The following is a 22,078-nucleotide window of genomic DNA, read 5'->3' on the forward strand; positions in this document are numbered from 1 at the left end:
ACAACATCAATATATGAAGTCACAAATTAAAAATTAACAATTTTAAAACTTTTATTCTCTACCTTTAATTTAGGACTTTCTTCGGGAAACATTTAACAGTTTTCAAGCTACATTATATTATAAAAATCTATAACACTACAAATGAAAGACTCTCTTGGCAAATAAATGCTACTTTGCAGGACGAGTAGTTTACACATAAAATGTAAATAAAAGCATGACACACCACTTAAATGAAACTCACTATTTAGAGCACAATCAGTATAAAAAAAAACAAAGAACAGAGTTATTGCTACACTCTCCCACGCGTGGTATTACAAACACAACCAAACTGAATAATTTGACCCTTTGATTGGGCCTATCATAAATTTACGAAAGAAAATGTTCTTACATTAAATAAAATAAGGGCTCTAGAGAAATCAAAGTTAATAAAATAAGCAGAAATTAAGTAGATGTACTTATTTAAATAAGGCTTTAATATTTAACTAATGTTACTTCTAAAAGGACACATTGAAGTAAAACACTTTATAAATATTTGCAAAAAAATATTGTAACAGAAGAAAATGTTATTTTGTTCGTATGATGCTTAAAGCGGAGGGCACCGAGGTACAGTGTCGCTGTGGCAGTGCAGACTCCGGAACAGGGCGTGGTTCACTGCTGCTTGGGCTTGAATATCTTGGCGGGCCGCCGCAGCCAGCTGCCGGTGGCCTTGGCCGCCTCGTCGCCGGCCGGGGGCCCCGACCTCCGCAGCACGGGCGACGACGGGCAGCTCTTGCTGGACGGCGGCGGCGGCGGCGGCGCCTGGTGCAGGTCGACCAGGAGCGACTGCCGGCACAGCATGGACACCGTGTTGAGCTTGCCCGGCGCGTCCCTCCCCTTCGCCCGCCGCATCTTCACCTTGCGGAAGCGCGACGCGATGCCGGCGAGGCCGAAGCGCGAGCGCGCGCCCGCCGCCGCCGCCGCCGCCGCCGCCGCCTCCTCGCCCTCGGCCGACAGCCGGCGGAAGGCGCCCGGCTCCACGCTGATCATGCCCGCGCTCGCCGACTTGACGAGCAGCGGGTCCGCCTCCGCCGCCGCCGGCGCCTCGGGGCCCTCGTCGAAGCTGGACTCGCTGCCCACGCTGACGTGGCTGAGCCGGCAGCCGCCGCCCTCGCTGGCCCAGCTGCGGCCGCCCGGGCCCCGCGACAGGAACTCCTCCTTGGCGCGCTGCAGCCGCAGCTGCCGCAGCCGCAAGGGCTCCTCCAGCTCCGGCGAGGACGGGCTCGACGGCCCGGGGGAGCCGTCCTTGAACTGCTCCGGCGGGGGCAGCACCCCGGGCCCCAGGGGCTGCCCTTGGCACGCCGGCTTGATGGCCCCTGCGCTAGACGACTTCAGTATCCCGCGCGGCTGCACCACGGCCGTGGGGGGCTTCCTCGAGCTCGCGTCGCGGCCCACCGGGTGTCTGGCGTGCTCCTCTCTCCTCTCCGGCGACCTGATGACCCCGGCGCTGGCCGACTTCTGCACCTCCGCCTGCAGGACCTTGCGCACCTCCTCCTGGTACTTCTCCGTCTGCAGGCGCACCCGGCGCTCCGTGGCCGGAGACCTCCACGCCACGGGCGAGCCGGAGCCGCTGTGGCTCACATCCGGGGACCTCCCCCCCGCGCCCTCCTGCTCCGTCAGCTTCTGGTTGTACCGCGCGATCATCAGCCGGATGCTGGGCGCCGTCTCCTTCGACACGGACCTGTTCAACTCGCGCTTCGCCGGGCCGGGGGACAGCGGCGGGAAGGCCTTCGACGGCGAGAGCCTCTCTTCCCCCGTCTTCCGAGTGCTGTTGTCTGAGGAGTCGAGCTCGCTCTCACTTGCCGCTCCGTTCGCGAGCGGCCGCGACTCGCGGTCCGCGCCGGGGCTTTCGCGTAGCTCTTCCTTCGACCTGCAGGTCTGCTCCTGTTTGCACAGCTGCTTTCTTTTCAAGCACGGCGACGACGAGTGCGACCTGTTCTCCCGAAGAATGCGCGCAGCAGGGGTTGCAGCTATCCCATTGCATAGTTTATTTTCCTCTTTGTCGCCTTCTTCTTTTGATTCCGGTTCTTTTGGGAGGTTCGAGGGACGTTCCGTGCTGCTCTCGGCGACAACGTAGCTGATGACGGTTGATGTTTTTCCTTTGCTGTCTCGTCGGATCGGTGAGAATATCTTCCGCGTGGTCGGCACGAAAACGTTTACCGGTGAGCTGGATGTGGTTTTACCTCTACTGTCGTTCACTAAAAATGTTGTCCTTGAGTTGACAATCGGCCCTTCCGAAGATGACGGCCAGCCATGCCGTGAAAAATTGTATTCTTCGAATGTGAGTTCTGGCGTGATTCTAGTTACGTCTTGCAGCGAAGTTCTTGGCTCTGGCTGCCTCTCATCGTCCTTCCTGTGAGCACTTCCATCCAAGGAATCTCTTTCGCACCTTTCGTCGCACTCTTTTTGTCTTCTTATTATCTTGGCTTTCCCTTCGCTCTGTCCGTCACATCCCACGCGGACATCCGACACTCGTCTGGTCTTCAGCAGTTTTTTCTGCCTGCTGAGCCGGTTGCTGGACTCTTTTGAAAATGCGCCCTTCTCGTTTTTATTTTGGTTTTCTGGTGCTGCTGCCGATGTCTCACCAACAGTTGCATTATTTTCCACCTCGGGATTTATGTTTGAGTCGTCGCTGGATCTACACTCGGATGGCGCATCGTCTGTTCCACCACTCTTCGCCCGGGATGTTTTGGTCGCCGCGTCCGGACGATCTGTGCCCGCGGCGTCGGCGCAACCCGTCGTCGGGTCGGGGCTGGGGTCGCCGCGTGCTGTCGAGCTCGTGGCGTCGTTCCTGTCGGCGCCGGCGTCCTCCGGCCTCCTCTTCCAGAAGGCAGGCGTGATGGTGACGCTCACCGGCGACATGTTGCCCTCCGAGTCGACGTGCACGGCCGCCTGCGGGACGCTCCTCTTCTTGCCGACCTCCACGACGAACGTCGCGGTGGACGCCTCCTCGGAGGGCCTTGCTGCGGCGTTATCTTCACCGGTCTGGTCTTCAGCACTTGCTTCTGCAACAAAATATTTAAAAAAAATCACCATTGCAGGATATTTATGAAAATTCTATAACAATGGCTCTTACTTTAAATACAACTGACCGAACAATTTATATTAAGAAATATTGTTTATTATGTTGTAATTTTCCAATTTATTTAAACAACTTTAATGTTAAAACAAGTTAGTTCCACTTAAAGAGCCAACACACACACCGCATAGGGAACGTTTCAGCAACAAATAATATTTTTAAATGATTTCAAATAAACTCTCACTAGAATAAAATAAATCTAAGCCAGTTGCTGTTAATTTGAAGAAAGAAGAAGAAGAAAGGGAAGGAAGGGAAGGAAGGGTGCAAATGTAATCTTTATTTATTTATTATTTCATGATGTTTTTCTTGTCATTTTAATGAATTTATACTTTCCTGGGGGCAAAACCTTTTTTCGTGTACTAATTAAAGCATTAATTACACTTAAATTATCGAGGCTTCTTGTTTTCTTGTATTTTATGTATTCTGGATACAACAAACTATTTTGGTATCAGATTATTGATTTATCTAAACAAGAATAAACATAATCATTAAAAAAATATTGACACCAAGTAAATATGGGCCTAAAGATTCAAATTAGATTCCCAGTCAGGTTGAAAATATTTTATATATTGTTAATCTACTTCCTAGGCTTAGGATGGAGTTAGGTATTTCCTCTTGACCCCCACACTGCAAGAGGTAAAGGTATTCAACCGCAGAAAAAATCAGTCTCGGCACACTTATCATACCAAGGCGATGGCTACAGCTATTAACCCATTGACCATACCCTCGTCAGACTCACTAAATTTATTATGATTGCTTTGAAGTTTTGATGAATTTTAGAAATTAATACAATGTAGATTAATAAATATTTTGCAATTTACTATCAATCATTAGTAATACAAGGGAATTTCTCCAAATATTTGAGACAAGATTTAATGCATTTATTTGGACGTAGTAAGCACTAAACCAGACATCAGCAAGGAAGTCATTTTCTGACCTGATTGCGCGCACATTCGGTTGAGCGCTTGTTTCAGCTCGAGCACTTTGACCGCGAGCTGCGCCGGCAAGTGAGCTATGTCCTCGGAGGTCTGCCTGGCCACCAGCGAACCACTCTCTCCATCCTCGCTCTGGAAACACAGGCCGAATGACAGGAACAATTCACAAGCATCGCCAGGTCTGTCGGGAGGATAGAACCTTTGGAAGTTTCAATGATTTGGGACGGGGAAGCTTCAGCATCGACGAAGACTAAGTCATGAGTCATAAGTAATGAGTCTCAAAGAAATCGTTGTTAACTATGTGCAAAGAAGTTTTATTTATTAAAGTAGAAAGGAAAGTTTACATCACATATTTTCTTACAATATTTTTTTTTGAAAAAGGGTATATTTCAAGATAAAAAGATGTGAGTGAGTATTTTCAGGTCTTGCCAGAGATAGAGAGGTAAGATGCTGCACATCAAAAAAGGATTCATAGATCATTTTGTGTTGTTTTCAAAATATACAGTCATGTTGTAATCACACCTGTGAGAAACCTGTAAAAAAGTAATGTGATTCAATTCTCAGAAGTTACAGTTAATTTACGAACTTTTCAACGAAGAATAAGCCTAAAAAAAACGAAGGAGTCTTCGTAGTTCCCGATAACTGTATCTTAATTTGCAACCAGCGTTAGTAAATTAAAATGAAAAATTTTAACATATTTTTAAAATAATTTTTAACGCATCCAGTGAAAAAAAAATACCACAGAGAATTGAATTTTGACGATATTTTTTTTTTTTCCTGACATTCACAATCTTCATAATGACGAATTGTGAGTTATTCATAAATACCAATCCCAAGGGGAGAAAAAAAATAAAGGTTGTGCCAACTCTTCATGCGGATTAAATACATTTTAATCGATTCAACTCAAATCGAGTAAATACTGGTGTTAAAAAATCTTGTTAGACGTGAACTGTATGAAACACAGATGGAAGGTCTTGACGATCGTGCTGGTTCCCACACATTCAGTCCACGCCCGACCAAATGAGGGTGCGCGAGGGGTAAAACCACTTCTCACGTGTAGGGATCCCGCGGAGAGCGACGTTCCTTCTTCGGAATACCGCTGGTGGCCAGTGCGGAACCTCGGGGCCGGCGGCCTCGACTGCCCGTCGCGTCCGAGCCTCGGCGAGCGACTGTCCCTGCTCCTCCGGGCCAGCGAGGCTTCCAGTCGCTCCGCCTGCATGAAACAACTATCTCCCTTTAGCGTAGCTTTGCTGTACACAGTGGCGTAGCCAGGATTTGTGTATGGGTGGTGTTAAGAAGCATGCCGCCCCCCCCTCCCCCGTATTAAAGCGGGGGGTTGGGGGTCCTCCCCCGGGAAAATTTGGTTTTTAAGGTGTAAAATAGTGCTATTTTAGCAGTTTTCGGTACTTAAATTTAAATATTGTAATGGTAAAATTTTTATTAATTTTAATATGAAATTTGTTTGAGTGATGAATAAGAAATTAGTTAACGATTTGGTGCTAAGGGGGGGGGGGGTTTTGAACCCCTAAACCCCCCCCCCCCTTGGCTACGCCCCTGGCTGTACATACAACCTTTCAGGAGGCGATCAACGAGCAACAAACATCGATCGCTTGATATTAGCTTCGAAAATCTTTCTGACAAGTTGTTATTAAAAAAAAAGTCTAGAACTCGAATGTAAAAGGAAATGAAAAAAAAAATTATACGACGTTCTGCAAGCCGTTCAGAATATTCCAAAAAAAAAAAAATCAAACTAAAACTTTCATTATTTCGATACACGATTTTAGTATTGATTTTATAACTGAAATTAGTTGTAATTATAGCAAACCAATACAGGCGTCATAGTGTTTTTTTTATGTCAACCGTAGATATGTACCGTGGAGTAACTAACTAAAACTACAATTTTGATGCATCTGTCTAAAAATGCCTATGAACGTGCACTGAACGCATGTATTCAGCTGGCGGGAGTCGTATTGAAGAACACAAATAATGAAAGCTGGTATGAACATGTAGTTGCACCATCCTTCAAGAGATTATTAATATATGAAGTAATGAAAGCTTTCAGATTCGATGTTACTTAATAAAAATAAAATAATGTAGGAATAATAGTTTAAAGAATTTTTAACTATCGCGAGATGAATTATTCAAAAAATTTTTTGATGCGTTCACTCAAGATATGCTGCTATTCATTAAATACTCTGACCGTAAATATTTCTTTCTGTAGTGCAGCATTACTGATTTCCATTCATTTGTTATTAACAGCATACAGCGTGACCAACTGTTGATAAACTGTTAAGTAAGTTCAGCACATTTACTAAATACTATATCGAGGGCATCATACCAAAAGGGCGTATCCACGAAAATGCAAGCTTACAGGGGAGTCATTTGAAGTTTGGCTGTTTTTTTTCCCTTCCTCTGTCTACATAACATGGTATTATCATTCGATTCATGGTTATGTTTTTCAGAAGTTCTGAATAAGTGTTTATGAACCTAATTGGGTTATATTACATTTATCTCGATATTGCAAAAAAAAAAAAATGTTGATACGCCCTTCTGGTATGATGCCCTCGGTCTGTTACCCTCCCGGATGATGAAATTTTTTTTTTAATTTTTTTTTTTTAAATGCATCACAATGACACCTCCGACCATAGTTCCTGCTATTATGAATACATTTGTAGTGTTTCGAGCACGTAACGAGCATCCTCTGGCTCGCAAGAGCTGGATGAGGCAGCTATGCTGACAGACAGAGCGCGTGCGCGGGGGAGGGGAACAATGCTGGGGTCCACACTACACGCACCAGCGCGAGCAGGCCGGAGGCGAGGTCTTGGACGGCTGCGACGGCGTCTCCAAGGCTGCAGGGGACCTCGGCTGGTCGGCCGGCCTCCGCGCCGCTGCACGCCCTCAGCAGCCTGAAGTTGTCCGCGAGGCTGCGCGCGATCACGGCCTGCTGCTCCGACTGCTCGGCGAAGGATTCCTGCACGGCGGGGGTTCACATACATGACTCCACGTGTAAACTTTCGGACATAACGCCATTGCTAAGCACATGTACCTATGTCTGTAGAAGAAAAAAAGCTAAAAAAAATACCCAAAAGACAAAAACACAATTTAAGAAAAAAATAATTGCTGTTGTCAACAGGATATAAAACACCACATTATATTCCATAACAGGAATATGGTCAACAAACAAAGAAAAATGGAGTAAGAGAACGAAACAACCCCCACATATGATGACAGCACAAAAATATTGAACAGAAAAAAAAATACTTTATTGAAATACCGTCCATCTTGTTAAACATCCACCCAACAGTTAATACTATATAAAGTTTCCCTTTGGCTTTAAGAATAATTATGTTTCACTCCATCCACCACAGATGGCAGCACCGTGGCTGTTAAACAGTTCCGTTCCCCTTGACTTTCTCGCATTCGCGAAACATTGCATTTTTTTTTAGTAATATATATATATATAATATTGAAGTCTTCTCCTTATGCATTGAGGCTAAGTGGGGAACGGTTTAGGAACGTACTTTTTATAAAAAAAAAAAACCTGTGCACTAGGCGTCAATCGAACACCCAAACATCACAGTCAGAGGTCTGACCCCTATGCTCATTGAATTTTCAAGATGTAAATAATTATAGGTAATAATAACTGTATTGCCCTCGCTTGCATGGTCGCTGAACCGGCGAGAGTTCCTGCGGCGACAACGCCGCGAGTAACCAACTTTCACCCGCCAAGTCCGTTGGCGCAGGCGTGGTTAGGGTTCGTCAAATTCCCCCGCTCCCCCCTTCCGGACATTCTCTTTGACGTCGCCGTCGCTCGGGGAGGGAGGCGGGAGGGTCGCTCCCTGAAATAGCCACTTGCACCGCCGTCGTCTGTCGGGGCCCGGGGCCCGGTTCATTCACGTCTTCCTCAGGCGCACATGGAGCATTACCCCCCAACCCCTCTCCCTTCCCCTTTTCAGCCCGGGCCAAAACCACACCTGTTCTCTTCATCTCAACCAATGGCGACGTCCCGCGCCCGAACAACACGCAGCAACAACGTCACATCCATGGAGGTACGACGTTTAGCAAGTGAGTGTGTCATCTTTGCCATGCTTATAGTTGGAGCTGTTGGAGCACTTGGAAACGTGGGAACATTTGGAACTGTTGGAGAACTTGTAACATTGGACCATTGGTGCATTGGAGAATTGGAGCATTGTATCATTTGGTGCATTGGAGCAGTTGAAGTTTTGGAGATATGGAGCATTTGAAGCTTTGAAGCATTGGAGAATTTGGAGCTTTGGAGCGTTGAAACAATGGTATAACTCAGAGCATCGGAAACATGGAGCACTTGCAATTTTTGAAGTATTGGAGCACTTGGAACTGTTAGAGCAGTTGAAGCATTGGAGCAATTGAAGCTTTTTAGCACTTGGAACTGTTGGAGCTTTGGAGCATTTGGAGTTTTGGAGCATTGGAGCATTTGGAGCTTTGGAGCCATTAAGAGTTTCAGCCAAAGACTTTTGGAGACAAAGACTGTTGGAGCGAAATACTGTTGGAGTCGAATAATGTTTGAATCACTTTGAAATCTTAAAAGTTGAATCATTTTAATAAAGTTAAAGTTTGTTTGAAGGAAATATTTACAGACTGATTTCAGTCGTTTGAGAAAAAACAAATATACAAACATTCACTTAGTTTTTTAACATGTGTTTTAAAATGCTTCAGATTATTATGCTACTTTGAAGAACTCTACGTTAAATTTCGTGTCCGATTCGTATTATAAAGATATTTGCAACATGAGAACACATTAGTTTCCTTGTCTCGGAGGTTAGGTGTTATATAGTCTACACATCTCTGGCGAGTACTGAAAGACTTGCTCACATTTCTTTTTAACTTAGTTTTTTTCGTGGATTCCAATTTGTAGACTGGGTTGAGACGAAGGTAGAACTTCATCACGTGCATCTCCACGTATATCGATGGGCACGCCACGAGTCGTCAGCTGCACATCTGCGCTCTCCCGATTTAGATGAAGCGACTCTAACGTATGTAGGTTAGTCCCCCTACAACTCGACTGTTTCCAGGCTGTGCCCTGAATTTCCACAGAAGTCCACAGATGGTGTGGCATTAAGGGCTGGTTTCCACAGTATTCTACAGACGGTGTGACATTGACTGGTTTTCACAGGAGTCCACGGACGGTGTGACATTAATGGCTGATTTTCATACAGGAGTTCACAGGTGGTGTGACATTAACAGCTGATTTCCATACAGGTATCCACGGGCGGTGTGACATTAAGGGCTGGTTTCGTCATCAGATCCCATCTAGCAGAAATGCCAAAATACTGTCGATAATTCATCATTTACATTTCGTACGAACATTATCACGGTATTTTTCAGCTTATCTGGTTAAAATATTAAATCTCTGATTTTTTCAAATAAACGGGGAAAATTGATTTATTTTCCACAATAAATTAAAAATATATAAAAAATCCTTTAAAAAACGTCGTAACTGACTTCGTGAAATAGTTTAAGAAAATGAATACAATACATAGAGAAGAGCTAAAGTTATTTTCGCCAATAAATTACAAGTCTATCATTAAAAAAAAAAAAAACTCTTGGATCTTTATGTTCACCGCGTTGAGTCAGAATCATATGACAGTCTCTGAGCTTGAAGCGCAAAAAGTAACTAACACACATTTTATAAGTTGTAGAAAAGAAAAATATATAGAAATGCAAAAAATAATTTTTGTTTTTACCTGAAGTGTTGCTCCTTCTTTCAAAAGCCGCTGCTGCCTTATCTCCAAGTCCAGAATCCGGTCTCTTAGCTGACCAAGGCGATCATCAGTGGATGCTTCTGTATCACGCATACCACACAAAATACATTACAGACTTCACTTTTATGAATCAGTTAAATTACGCCAAAACCACTCAAAGGATAAAAGTTTAAAACATATGGTTCATAGTTCTCGCAAAGATTGTATTTTATAAAGTGTGAAAACGCTTCATAGGTACTTAGAAAAAGATAAAATAATTGTTCTTAGATTCATTATTGAAATATTTATGTGAAAATATTTTTGTATAGCCTTTATATACAAAGGTTAATTACGACTCCAATTAATAAAAAACATATTAAGCAATTTCACCTATATTTGTTTGCAGTAGGTAAAAAACCAACTGGAAAAGATATATTCGCTGCAATTGGCTGGAATCATAACCATTAACTTCACATTTCGTAAAATATATGCTTCAGTTTAAAATTTTTATTCAATTTGGAAGAACAAGGATTTTGCACAAATTTCATGGCACGTTAATAAAATAACTAATATGGTATCTTTAGTACTATATGATTTTTTAAAAATAAAATGTTCCAAATTGGTAAAATATTCCAAGTCTTTTGAATCTTTAAATTTGAATTTATACATGATTCACGTAGTAGGTATACCAAAAATAAATAACCATAATATATTTTTATTTATCTACACTCACCTTGTGAGAACATATCCTCTTCTTCTCTCTTCAGTCTCTCTATAAATAAAATCCAAATATTATTTCAAAGGTTAGCTATAAATTTCAAAGACAGTAGCTTGTTAATAGTTTGTATCTGCATTACTACAAACTTACCAATTTCTTCCTCGTGTGTCTTTGTCACGTGGTCAATCTTCGCTTCTATATTTCCCATCTTACTTTCAATTTGCCTGTGAAAAATCAATACTAGTTATCAAAAGAAAACCCATATTTTAAGGCACAATTTTGTCTATCAGAGCTTTATAAATTAATGGAAAATTAAATTATTATTATTCTAAAAAACATGAATTGAAACAAATTCAGCATTTTGACCTTTATTGAATAGGATTTTTAGTTTATTTACCAAAAAACTTCAGTTATAATGAATAAAGAGTGAATGATAAGCCTCCATACAAAGAGGAAAGCGGTGTATATTTTATTTTTCGTTTTCAGGAAGGTGAACCAATTCAAAAAGAGATGCCATTACGAAGAAAGAACGGATTGACATTATTTTGTTGGTTAGGAATGGAACCACCTGTCATGAAGTGCGCACTATCAATGCAACACACAGAATGCAAATAACAAGGTATCTTATTTGTTATGATCGGATTTTAGGTCTTTTTTTTTCCTTCATTGAAGGAAACTTCAATGCAATATACTGTCATTTGTCAAAAAAATAAAAAAATAAAAGAAACACCACTTTCAAAATCTGTGTGGAGACTTATGACTCACCCCGTAAAGTTTTCACTGTATGCATCATTCTAAACCATATTTCATAACAGTTCTGTGTGTTGCAGGAATAGTTCAACCCAGGCTATTCCCTGTGCTAACAGTCTGGGAGGGTTGAGGTATGGTATTTTGGTTCCTATTTTATTATTTTTCACATCGCTTTGACACACGATTGCGAGGGTTGACCGGTCGCTATGATTTTTGACCCTCAGTCATTGCAGCGACGTATTGTCCACGACATTGACTGGGGGGGGGGGGGGGGCTGCTAGGCGAGATGATAAATGCGGTGATTCCACATTACCTTCCCATTTATGATGAACGGGACAACAATATAACTGGTCTCTAACCAGAGAAGGGAATTTCCTATGGATCCCAACCCGATTGGAATTCGAACCCAAGACCTTCAGCTCACCATTACACTTTTTTTTTTGCTTTTTTTGGTTGAATTTTTTATTAAATTTTGTATTAAATTTTTTATAGCACGACAACCCCATTTAGTGACTAATTTGTGACAGTCTTAATTTGTGCTTTGACAATTTCACTGACGGTGCCAAAGTGTTGTGAGTTATTTAGACGATTACAAATTTACACTCATGCAAGAACCCTCGCCCTGTGAGCCTGCGTGCAACTTACTGCGCTACGGAGGCCCTCACTGAGACAACAGGTAGGACTTGTTACGCAATACAACACTATTCAAGTTTCGGTGGGGGGTGAGCGGAGGCTTTCATAAACGTGTGACTCGTGACCCATCTGCACAGTTTCCTGATCTCTAGTCGAGGGTTGCTGACCATAGGCTAATGGTATAATGCTGTCCATGAAATCATAATTGACTTTATGTTTGCCATAGTTTATTTACAAACGAAACTACCACAAACACGTGCGCCTTTGCTTAAATTATTATTATAGTTCAGTAGTGATTTGACTCGGAACCAAGGTATATATAAAGGCACCATTAAATGAAACACAACGCACGCACTTAACTGCTTTAAAATACGGAAATATAAAGTGGCGCCAGTTGTCACAACTTCAGCAACGCGCCATGATACAAGGCCCATGACAGTTGTATCATTATAACGGATATAAATTTTTGTCGAACTGGTGGATTGCAACAAGTTTTAAAAGGATTGTAGTTTATGAAGGTTTTTTTTTGTGTTTATAACGACGGGGATTCTAATTTATAACTTTTAACCATCATCGGGCGTGGAAGAAGTACCATTTATGAATTATTTTTTTTTGGGGTTTTTTGCGACATGACGATATGGTGAGGTTAAATCGTGATTGCAACCACCGTCACAGCGTTTCGTCTCCTGCAGTGGGTCGAGCATGGTTCTTTTCCTCGCCACCGTCATAGCGACGGCGCGTCGCCGGTATGACGGCGGAGTTATGACGGCCGCGTGAAAATGCGAGCACGGATCCCATCGTCATATCTCTCCCGTCATCGCTAAGGCGCCTTACCTACGACGGCTTGGCAATCGATAATATGCAGAGGTTGGCAGTGAATTTACAGAAAGGATGTGTTTTATTTGCCAGTTGGTGTATCTGCTAGCAATTTACAGCCAATAGAAAACTACCTACACGAAAACAAGATTGTGGACATTCGTGAAACTTAGGCATGATGTGTCTATCGAATTATATATTTTCCACAACTATATTCAATATTTATATCATTGTTCATTGTACGTCTGTTGGTTTTCCGTAAATAAAAGTTTTACAGACTATTTTTTGCACAGTAAAACACCCGTCACGTCTCAGTCTCAAAATATAATAAAATCATTTTACATAGCAAAGTCGTTTATGATTATTAAATAGTATATATAAGAAGGTTAAGGAGTTCATTAGAAACTGTGAAAGTTTTTAGTTTTTAATATGAAGATATTATTTAGCGATCTTGTGAAACGTGTTGCCCGTTATTATTAATTTTTGTTTTCAATGGTCAGTTATTATTAATTACTTTAAATCATACGATGAAAAAAAAAAAATTTCAAAACACTTTTGTGACTCGACGTGAAACATTCCTGACACAGTGATTCCGTCGGCAAAGAAGAAGGGGAAAAAAAAAAAAGGGCCGTTCCCACGTTCGGCTGGCAAGTGCTTCTGGCTCGAACAGTCCCGCCGGGGGTCTGACCTGCAGGCGTCCTCGTGGATCTTCAGCCGGCCCAGCAGGTCCATGCCCTCCTGCAGCAGCTTGAAGCTGGACTCGGTGCGCGCTGCCCTCGCGCTGTCCTTGTCGCTCTCGCTGCGGCGGGCAAGGAGAGGTGGGGGGGGGGGGGAATCAACGTGTGAGCGCGTCTTCCAGTATAGGGGTCGTCCATTAATCACGTGATGTTTTTTTTAGCAAATTTTTAACCCCCCTCCCCCCTAGTGATTTGTGGTGAGGTTTTAGAATTCCCCCCCCCCCCAATAAATCACGTGTATTTTTTTGGTATGAAATATTTTTTTAAAAAATTTCTGAATATTTTCTTTAGATATAGGTATAATCTAATTTAATTCTGGAAAATTAAGCACAGTGATAAAAATGTCCAGACACACATTAAGGTTGCAGGTTTATTCTCACTGGCATAAAAATAATAAAAGAAAGGCTTATATGTGATTTACGCATGTATTCGGCGCCAAAATCACAGTCTTACTGGCGACTGGCAAGCCGAGTCGGGTGGTTCATGTTGCGGCGGGCGGGGATATTGTTGCCTGGCTACGGCGAGTCAAGGTCACGCGTCGCTTTTCGGTTTAATAGAAATCGCGCGAAAAAATAAATACACGTGATATCTCTCTACACCCCCCTCCCCCCTTGTGATATTTCGTGATTTTTCCCAACCCCCCCCCCCCCCCTTTGAGCCTCACGTGATTAATGGACGATCCCATACTCGCTCGTGTTGCAGATGGGGGACGCACCACAACGCCGAAATACCACAACGCCGAAATGCCAAATTGACCACAACGCCGACAGCTAAAAAAAAACTGCTGTGTACCACAACGCCGAATTACCACAACTCCGAAATACACTAACGCCGAAAAATGTCATTGCAGGACTGCCACAAAGGTTAGGTTAGGTTAGACGAGGTTAGGTTAGACTAGGTTAGGTTAGGATAGGCTAGGTTAAGTCAAGTTAGGTTATATTACGCTAGGTTAGGTTAGGTTAGGTTTGATTGTGGTATTTCGGTGGTGTGGTAGCTACACAGCAGTTTTCTAGCTGTCGGCGTTGTGGTCAATTTTGAAATTTCGGCGTTTATGGTATTTCGGCGTTGTGGTAACGACCCTTGCAGATGCACTTGTGACACGAAAAATCGGACACAGGTTTCTTTAAAATAATGCCGAGGATCATAAATATATAGATATACCAATTGAGTTTTCAACCACATTTCTCGACGCGAGAATCACACGTAGTGTCCGCACCCGCCGCTAGAATCCACTACCGGAGCAGCTACGTCGACTACTTCAGTTATTGATATTGAACTACGGTTCCATATATTTGAACACATTTATTTTTTGTGAATACTAGTGATAGAAAAATGTGTTTATGAACCTTTTCAAGTATATTTATATAAGTTAGATTATATTCCTGTATGTATAATTTATTTTAATTATTGATTATAAGATTATTATTTATTACATAATTAAAATTAATAAATAAGAATAAACATTCCACACATTTATTAAAGTTTCATAATTAATTGAAATCATCTGGATTATTTTACTAAATTAACTAATAAAGTATATTTGTATGTGTTTATATTAATATTTAATACTGAGTATTTTTTTAAAATTGTTAATTTTGTTTTCATTTTAATCTTCACTAATCTATATATATAAAAATTTAGCTTTCGTATGTATTTGGCCGCAAAACTCGGAAAGTATACGATGGTTTGGATTGAAATTTTTACAGAACATTGCATCTTAACAGAAGAGTGTTTATATGAAATAAAAGTTTGGGAAAATCCACCGGAAAAGTCGGAAAAAAAAGTTTCTATAACTAAATTTCATGGTCACCCAACATAGTTGTGACCACGCTCGACGATGCTGTACCATATTGTCGAAGTTCAAGCACATCAGGCTACTCGACCATTGTGCCTTGACGACTATAATTTACACAAATATGTATATGTATATATATTTCAAGAAAGAATAAAAAACTTTATTTAATTTGAAAGTATATTCTTTCGACTCTATTGATAAAAATACGTTTAAATTAAAAAATATTCAAATTTTTGGAGCACAGTAAAAAAAATGCATTTAACCACGAATATGCGAGTTAAACTTCAGAACGATCCAACAGCAGTCATATTTTCAAGACAATTAATTGAAGTTGGTAACGGCACTGTACCTACAAATCCAGAAACAGGAAAAATCAGCTTATCATCTGATTTATGCAACATCGTAGATTCAAAAGAGGAATTAGTAGACAAGGTATTCCAAAACATCGAAACAAAATTCAAAAATCATGCATGGTTGAGCGAAAGAGCCATTCGAGCGGCTAAAAATGTTGACGTACACGATATGAACAATAGTATTATAAACAGAATCGAAGGTGAAACAATGACATACAAATCTATTGATTCAGTAGTGCACCAAAATGAAGCAGTGAACTTTCCAACGGAATTTCTCAATTCACTCGATGTTCCAGGATTACCACCACATATTTTGAATTTGAAAATTGGTGTGCCAATTATATTGCTTCGAAATATCTGTCAGCCTAAATTATGTAATGGTACACGATTAGTAGTTAAAAAATTAATGGATAATCTTATTGAAGCAACAATTTTGATTGGACTTCATAAAGGTGAAGACGTATTACTTCCACGAATGCCACTTATTCCGACAGATATGGCGTTCGAGTTCAAACGACTTCAATTTCCAATACGCCTTGCGTTCGCTATGACCATCAATAAAGCACAAGGACAATCTTTGCAAGTGTGCGGTTTGAATTTAGAAAATGAATGCTTCTCTCATGGACAGTTATATGTCGGGTGCTCCAGAGTCGGCAAACCATCTGATCTATATGTTTATGCAAAAAATGGGAAAACAAGGAATGTAGTACTTCCATTAGCTTTACAATAAAAATATTTAAGCTAAACACATTTTTATTTCTTCTATTACATTCCACAGCCATGCACAGTAAAATATTAAATTAAACAATGAATTAATATTAAACTGTGCCACAGCAAAGCGTGGCCGGGTTTAGCTAGTTGTATTTATAATATCACTCCATTCCTTTTATTAATATTTGCATGCAAAATTAAAGATAGTTTGGTTTTAGTTAAACATACCCCGGACACTTAATATCCGTTTTAAATAGTTTCTGCGTGGTTTGCTATGATCCAGTTGTTAAGGTCCAACTTTAAAGATATATATATTATATGTGTATGTGAGTATATATATGTGTATATATAGGTGTGTGTATCATTTACTTCCGTTGCAATAACTCCAAATCTTCCTCAAAAGCATGCAAATCAGTACCTCATGACGTCTAAGAATCATGAATCTACGTCTATATTCAGTATATATATATATATATATATATATATATATATATTTATGTATATATGTATATATGTATATATATATACTTACATATATATACATACATATATATATACACACACACACATTAACACGTGATGGACCAGCAGCCGAAGTTTGTTCGGTGTACGTAACTTAAGGCAGATCGCAAACTGATGCTGACCTGCCGCTGGAGTCGATGAGCCGTGTGACCTCGTCGGGCGCGTAGCAGTAGACCGGGGTGTGACCTTGGGCCCCGCGCGCCACCAGCAGGGGCGCCGCCGTCTCCTCCTCCACGTCCTCCACGTCCACGATCACCGCCCCCGCCTCCTCCTCCTCCTCCTCCGCCGCCGCCTCCGCCGTCCCCGGGGGCGGCTCCGAGGAGGCGCGCGCGTCTGCCCCGCGGCGCATCAATCAACACGTTCAATAACAAACAAGACGACCTGAGCAGCCCTAATATTCACCCCCACCCCCATTTCCCCCTTTAAACTTCAACTTAAAGGGAGGGCTGGCAGGGCCGGCGCGTCCATGTAGGCGAACTAGGCAACCGCCTAGGGCGCCAAGTAGCTGGGGGCGGCGCAGCACGACACACAACAGCTGATACAATATGTTTAACGATTATTCAAACTAGATGAAAATGGATTTTTGTAACAGTTTGGAATGTTTATATTGATATAAGTAATTATTTAAAGTCCACGGTGACCTGTTTATGATTTGTAATAAGTAAAGAAGTAAAAAAAAAACACAAGCCTGCTTACAGTTGATTGTTGACAAAATCTTAGGCTTACGTGATGCATTTTGAGGCAAGGAAAATTTTTTGGGGGGTGCCGGCGGGGGAGGAGGGGGGGTTAAGGATTTTCGCCTAGGGCGCCAATTGACCTTGCACCGGCCCTGAGGGCTGGACAACACCACGAGTTTTAAGTAAAGACACAACACGAAATTAAATTTAAATATTCAAGGCCAATTGCATTCACCCACAGCTTCGCAGCATAGTTTAGAAAACAATTTTAAAAAACAAGTCAAAACAAAACTTTTATAGGTCAAAAAAGGAGGTTATGGGTCGCAAGTAGGCGACCTGGGACTCCTACACGGGCCTCGGGGGTTCGATGCCAAGTCGCGGCACTCGTGGCCCCCCTATAGGCCCGCACCGGCGATGATGAGATCCATGTCGGTCAGAAGAGAGTCTGCTTGAGACTGCTTCGTTAAGCAATTATTCTGAGCCTGCCCGCGGCGACCGCAGGGAGCATGAGCGAACACGAGCGGGAAAAAGAACAGAACAGAGCATCTGGCAGAAAAATGACGAATTATAAAGAAGAGGATCTGAAGATATCACGAAGATGAAGAATGGACTTATTTTTTTAACGTGGAACTGACGATCAAGAAATAATACGGAAATGATAAATCAAAGGATGAATGAAAGAAATGGAAGTGAAATAGCGGCTACACTGTTACAAATTTTCTCCTTAAATTTTACTAAGGACGCTGGGTACAAATTATCCAGAGATATTCGTTAATTTAACGGTTATATTCGTAAGTTTAAGGGTGTTTTGAGGTCCTCACTTTGAACATGAATCAATAACAATATAGTTATTATATTAACAAAACATTCGAAAACCTTATTTATGGTCTACAGCGAAAACCTTCTCTTTTCTTCCGCGTGTGGTTTTTTCCCTGTGCCCATGCAGGTTTTACCTGGAACCAACTTTAACAAGTTATAGTTAAAATAAGGCAGCTAGTCATGGCATAAATAGCTGCCATGGCTGGCCAATCTTCTCCAAGCACGTGATGCATGCTAACCGTTGTGCATGGCTAAAACCCTGCAAAAGTGTATAGACTTCGGTCTGAGTTTTTAGTTAGGTTATGAGAATAATATTCCGAAGTTCATCTCTTGCTCTTGCAACTTCGCAGTCTTAATAGTAATATTAATATAATTTTTGCAAAAATTTATATATTTGCAAGATATTCGCGTATAATTAAATGTCGCTAACCGAACTAAAACATCATTTCATTTTAGTTTCGGGCACCTAGACATGCATAAACACTACCCTTCCGGGCTGGGTGAAGAATTGAAGACATGAGTGGATAAAGGATTCATGCAAAAATTTCTAAGATTTATTTTTTTTTAATTTGTACGTTGAATGAAGGTGTTATTTTTCTCTCTCTCCGTAACAATATATATGTATAATTATGATAATTTGACGTGACTAGTTATTTAATAAAATAAAATTAAGTAGGCCTAAATAAACTTTATTAACTGTTTTCTAATTTTTTTTTCAAATTGTATAATTTCTCGTTCATCCAATTCTTCAATTTATTTTTGAAGATTTTTTTTTATGCAACCAACTTTAACATGCATTTTACTTTCACAACAGGGAAGAAAGAAAAAAAAACGGGAAGACACGCAAACTCTTAATGATCCTGGCGCGCGCCTCGCGGCCATAGGCGACTGGGTGTGTGTACCTTCCAGCGCGGCCGGCTCGGCTTGCTCCAGGGCGCCCACGTCGTTGAGAGACAGGCTGGACGGCTGGTGCGACATGCCCCCGGCGCCGCCTCCCCCTCCGCCCCCGCCGCCGCCGCCGCCGCCCGCCGCCATGTTGCCCACGCTGCTGGCCGACTTGGAGCGCGACAGCGCGCCGCCGTCCGCCGCCTCCGCGCCGCCGCCTGCCGAGCACGAGGTCAGTCGACGCCGCTGAATAATTCGTCATTATAGAGAGGGGTTTTCGTCTTTACCGTCATTGAAAATTAAAACACGCGAAATACCAACATATTTTCAAATTTAAAGCTTACTTACTGTCACTTTCTTATTTTTTTCAAAACCATTCATATAAATCAAAAAAATCAGTATGCAAAGAAAAGTCTACAATCATAATCATTCTTATACATTTTCTTACGATGTTTCTCTGCAGGCATTTAGCAACGTCAGTGTGGAATCAACTGTGGACTGCTTATTTTCTTTACTCTAAATATATATATATGTAAACTAAATATTTTTTTACTTATTACATGATATTTTAAGTTTTTTTAAATAAAAGCCAAAACTAAAGCTTATTGAAATGCATTCTATATTTTAACAGATAAAATGAGGTTATTAAGGAGATTTTCGCTGCATTTTGTGTTTTTGCTCTGCATTTCGGTGTTTGGCGGTGTACTGACTTCAATTTCGATGCTATTTCTGGCTAACGCTATCCATCACATAGTCTTTCCTCTAGGCATTCGTCCTTCGCACCAGTCGCCTAGTCGAGTTTACCGAGGTCGCAATGAAGGGCGTTCCGCCTGTCGGTTTCAATGTGGAGCAGTTTAAAGAAGGAATTCGCATTAGTTCCGTGATATGGGATACGAGGTGTGAGGAACTCAGCGATAGAATAAAAAGGAGTGAAGCTTGGATGGAAGTGGCATGAAAATTCTATGCCGATTTTTTTTTAACAGCATGGATCCGCCCAAACAAGATGCAACCGGTAAGAACATTTCGTTCAAATTGTTAGAAATATTTAAGTAAATATTTAATTACGAAATTTAATTAGATCCTTAATGATGAAGGTTTTTTAAATTTTTATTTAAGAGGTAGGCTTAAATTTCACACCTACGGTTTACCTAGGACTCGAACCCAAAAACCCTTCACGCATCTAAAGCCAGCTTGCATCCAACTGCAGGAGCTCGGGTGTCTGGGTAGCTCTTAGCTCGAAGATCTCTCATCTGAATTTCTATAACTCAAGCGATTGTAAACGTCGTTTAAAAAAAAAAAAAAAAAAAAAGTACAAAGAGATCGACCCGTTTCTTTTATTTTTCCCCCCTTCGCACCAAGTCGTTTGGACACCCCCCCCCCCTCCCCAATTCGCCTTTGAGCGCTTCTCGTAAATAAATCCGCGCTCTATTTCTAACGCGGAAGACAAGACGTCTTCGACTGTGGCGGAAGCGAGAGACCCATGGAGGCTCGTGTGCCCATCGAGTCCCCACTCTCTTCGCGCGGCGCGGCGCAGTGAGACCGACACGTGGTAGGACATAGCTCTCGTTCCGTCCGAAAGGGGAGGCAGAAAACAAACGCTACTCCGTCACAAAACTAATTTAAGGGTCCTGCTTTAACTTTCTTCCGCGTGTGTAACTGTTGGCTGCAGCCGAGAAGGATTATGAACTGCCCCGAGATGCGCGCATGCTTTCACTGACACACTGGGACGTGATTGTGCTTGTGCTACCATCTACAACTTTCGTTCGAAAAAAATTATATACGACAAACTATTACTGCAATGGGTGAAGAAAAAAAACAAGGCTGGAGGAGAATAACACTTATAACTCTGTTAAAATTAGTCGTAAACCTTTGAAATGTTATCTTAATTTTTTGTCTAAAACATTTTTTGATTCAACTAAACCATTGCTGCAAAGGATGTAATAAACAGTGGTTAAAGGACAATAGTAGTATAGGTTAGTATGTTCTGGCACAGGCGGCAGGCGGTGGAGCTGTGTGTCCTTTCCGCCATCTTGGATTGTGACGTCACGGCGGCCATCTTGGATGACCTTGACCTTGACCTTTGACCTTGACCTGGAATTTTATCCTCAAAAATCGCCAAAATCCGCCAAAATCGGGCAAAATTTGCCCAAAATTCCTCAAAAATCGCCAAAATTACCATTTATGTGGAAAAAATTTCCGCCAAAAAATCTCAAATAATTCCACAGTTCAAAAATTAGGATTTCGAAAATCCTCAAAAGTCGCTTTGCCCTAGAAAAAACGAAAACTCCTAAAAGCGGCTTAAAACTCCTAAGAGCTAGCCGCTTATAAGCCGCCGACCTTGAAAATAAGGATGTCATGGCAGCCATATTGGATGATGACGTCACCGTTGCAATTTCCGTTACGGCCGCCATCTTTAACTTTTTTATTTATTATCCGATTTTAATGAAAAAAATTTAAATATTATAAAAAAATTCATTTAATAAAAATTTAATAAATTATTTATAAAAAATGTACTTTACGACACGGAGCTCAGAGTCCGCGGTTCGAACCCGACGAGTGCAAAAAAAAAAAAAAACTAAAAATGACATACGATCATTCCCTCGTGGAGGGCGCTGGCATACTGACTCCCACCACTTTTTTCAAAGCATATATATATTCACCTAGTATGACGTCATGTCCGCCATCTTGTCTTCGATGCTGGAAGCCATCATCATTGTATCGTCGGCTAGAGTGCGCTGACGCCATGTTAGTTTAACTCTTACCCGCTAGAGTGCAGTAATCATTTATTACTAAGGTGCCCGCCATCTTGAAATTTGGCCGCCATCTTGAAAATCCGTAATTATTTAGCTAGAAATTCGGGAAAAGTTCCAAAATTTATTAAATAAATTTGCA

General features: G+C 41.7%; 2 protein-coding genes across 2 annotated transcripts in view; both read right to left on the reverse strand.

Moving 5' to 3' along the window:
* Positions 1-63: 63 nt before the first annotated feature.
* On the reverse strand, positions 64-19,287 carry LOC134542849 (uncharacterized). Its single transcript, XM_063387418.1, has 10 exons — positions 19,204-19,287; positions 16,928-17,138; positions 13,376-13,486; positions 10,639-10,712; positions 10,504-10,542; positions 9,774-9,871; positions 6,845-7,021; positions 5,105-5,263; positions 4,053-4,182; positions 64-3,041 (listed from the first exon to the last, which is right to left on the reverse strand). Exons 1-10 carry the CDS (start codon positions 19,277-19,279, stop codon positions 649-651), a joined length of 3,468 nt encoding a protein of 1,155 aa, XP_063243488.1. The 5' UTR covers positions 19,280-19,287; the 3' UTR covers positions 64-648.
* A 1,532-nt stretch (positions 19,288-20,819) lies between these two features.
* LOC134543287 (AF4/FMR2 family member lilli) overlaps positions 20,820-22,078 on the reverse strand; it is an 85,847-nt gene continuing 84,588 nt past the window's right edge. The window contains exon 10 of the mRNA XM_063388197.1: positions 20,820-20,872. Within this exon, the coding sequence (XP_063244267.1) occupies positions 20,820-20,872 (53 nt within the window). The remainder of the gene's footprint in view (positions 20,873-22,078) is intronic.

This window comes from Bacillus rossius, assembly GCF_032445375.1.
Source record: "Bacillus rossius redtenbacheri isolate Brsri chromosome 9 unlocalized genomic scaffold, Brsri_v3 Brsri_v3_scf9_2, whole genome shotgun sequence".
Lineage (NCBI taxonomy): Eukaryota > Metazoa > Arthropoda > Insecta > Phasmatodea > Bacillidae > Bacillus > Bacillus rossius.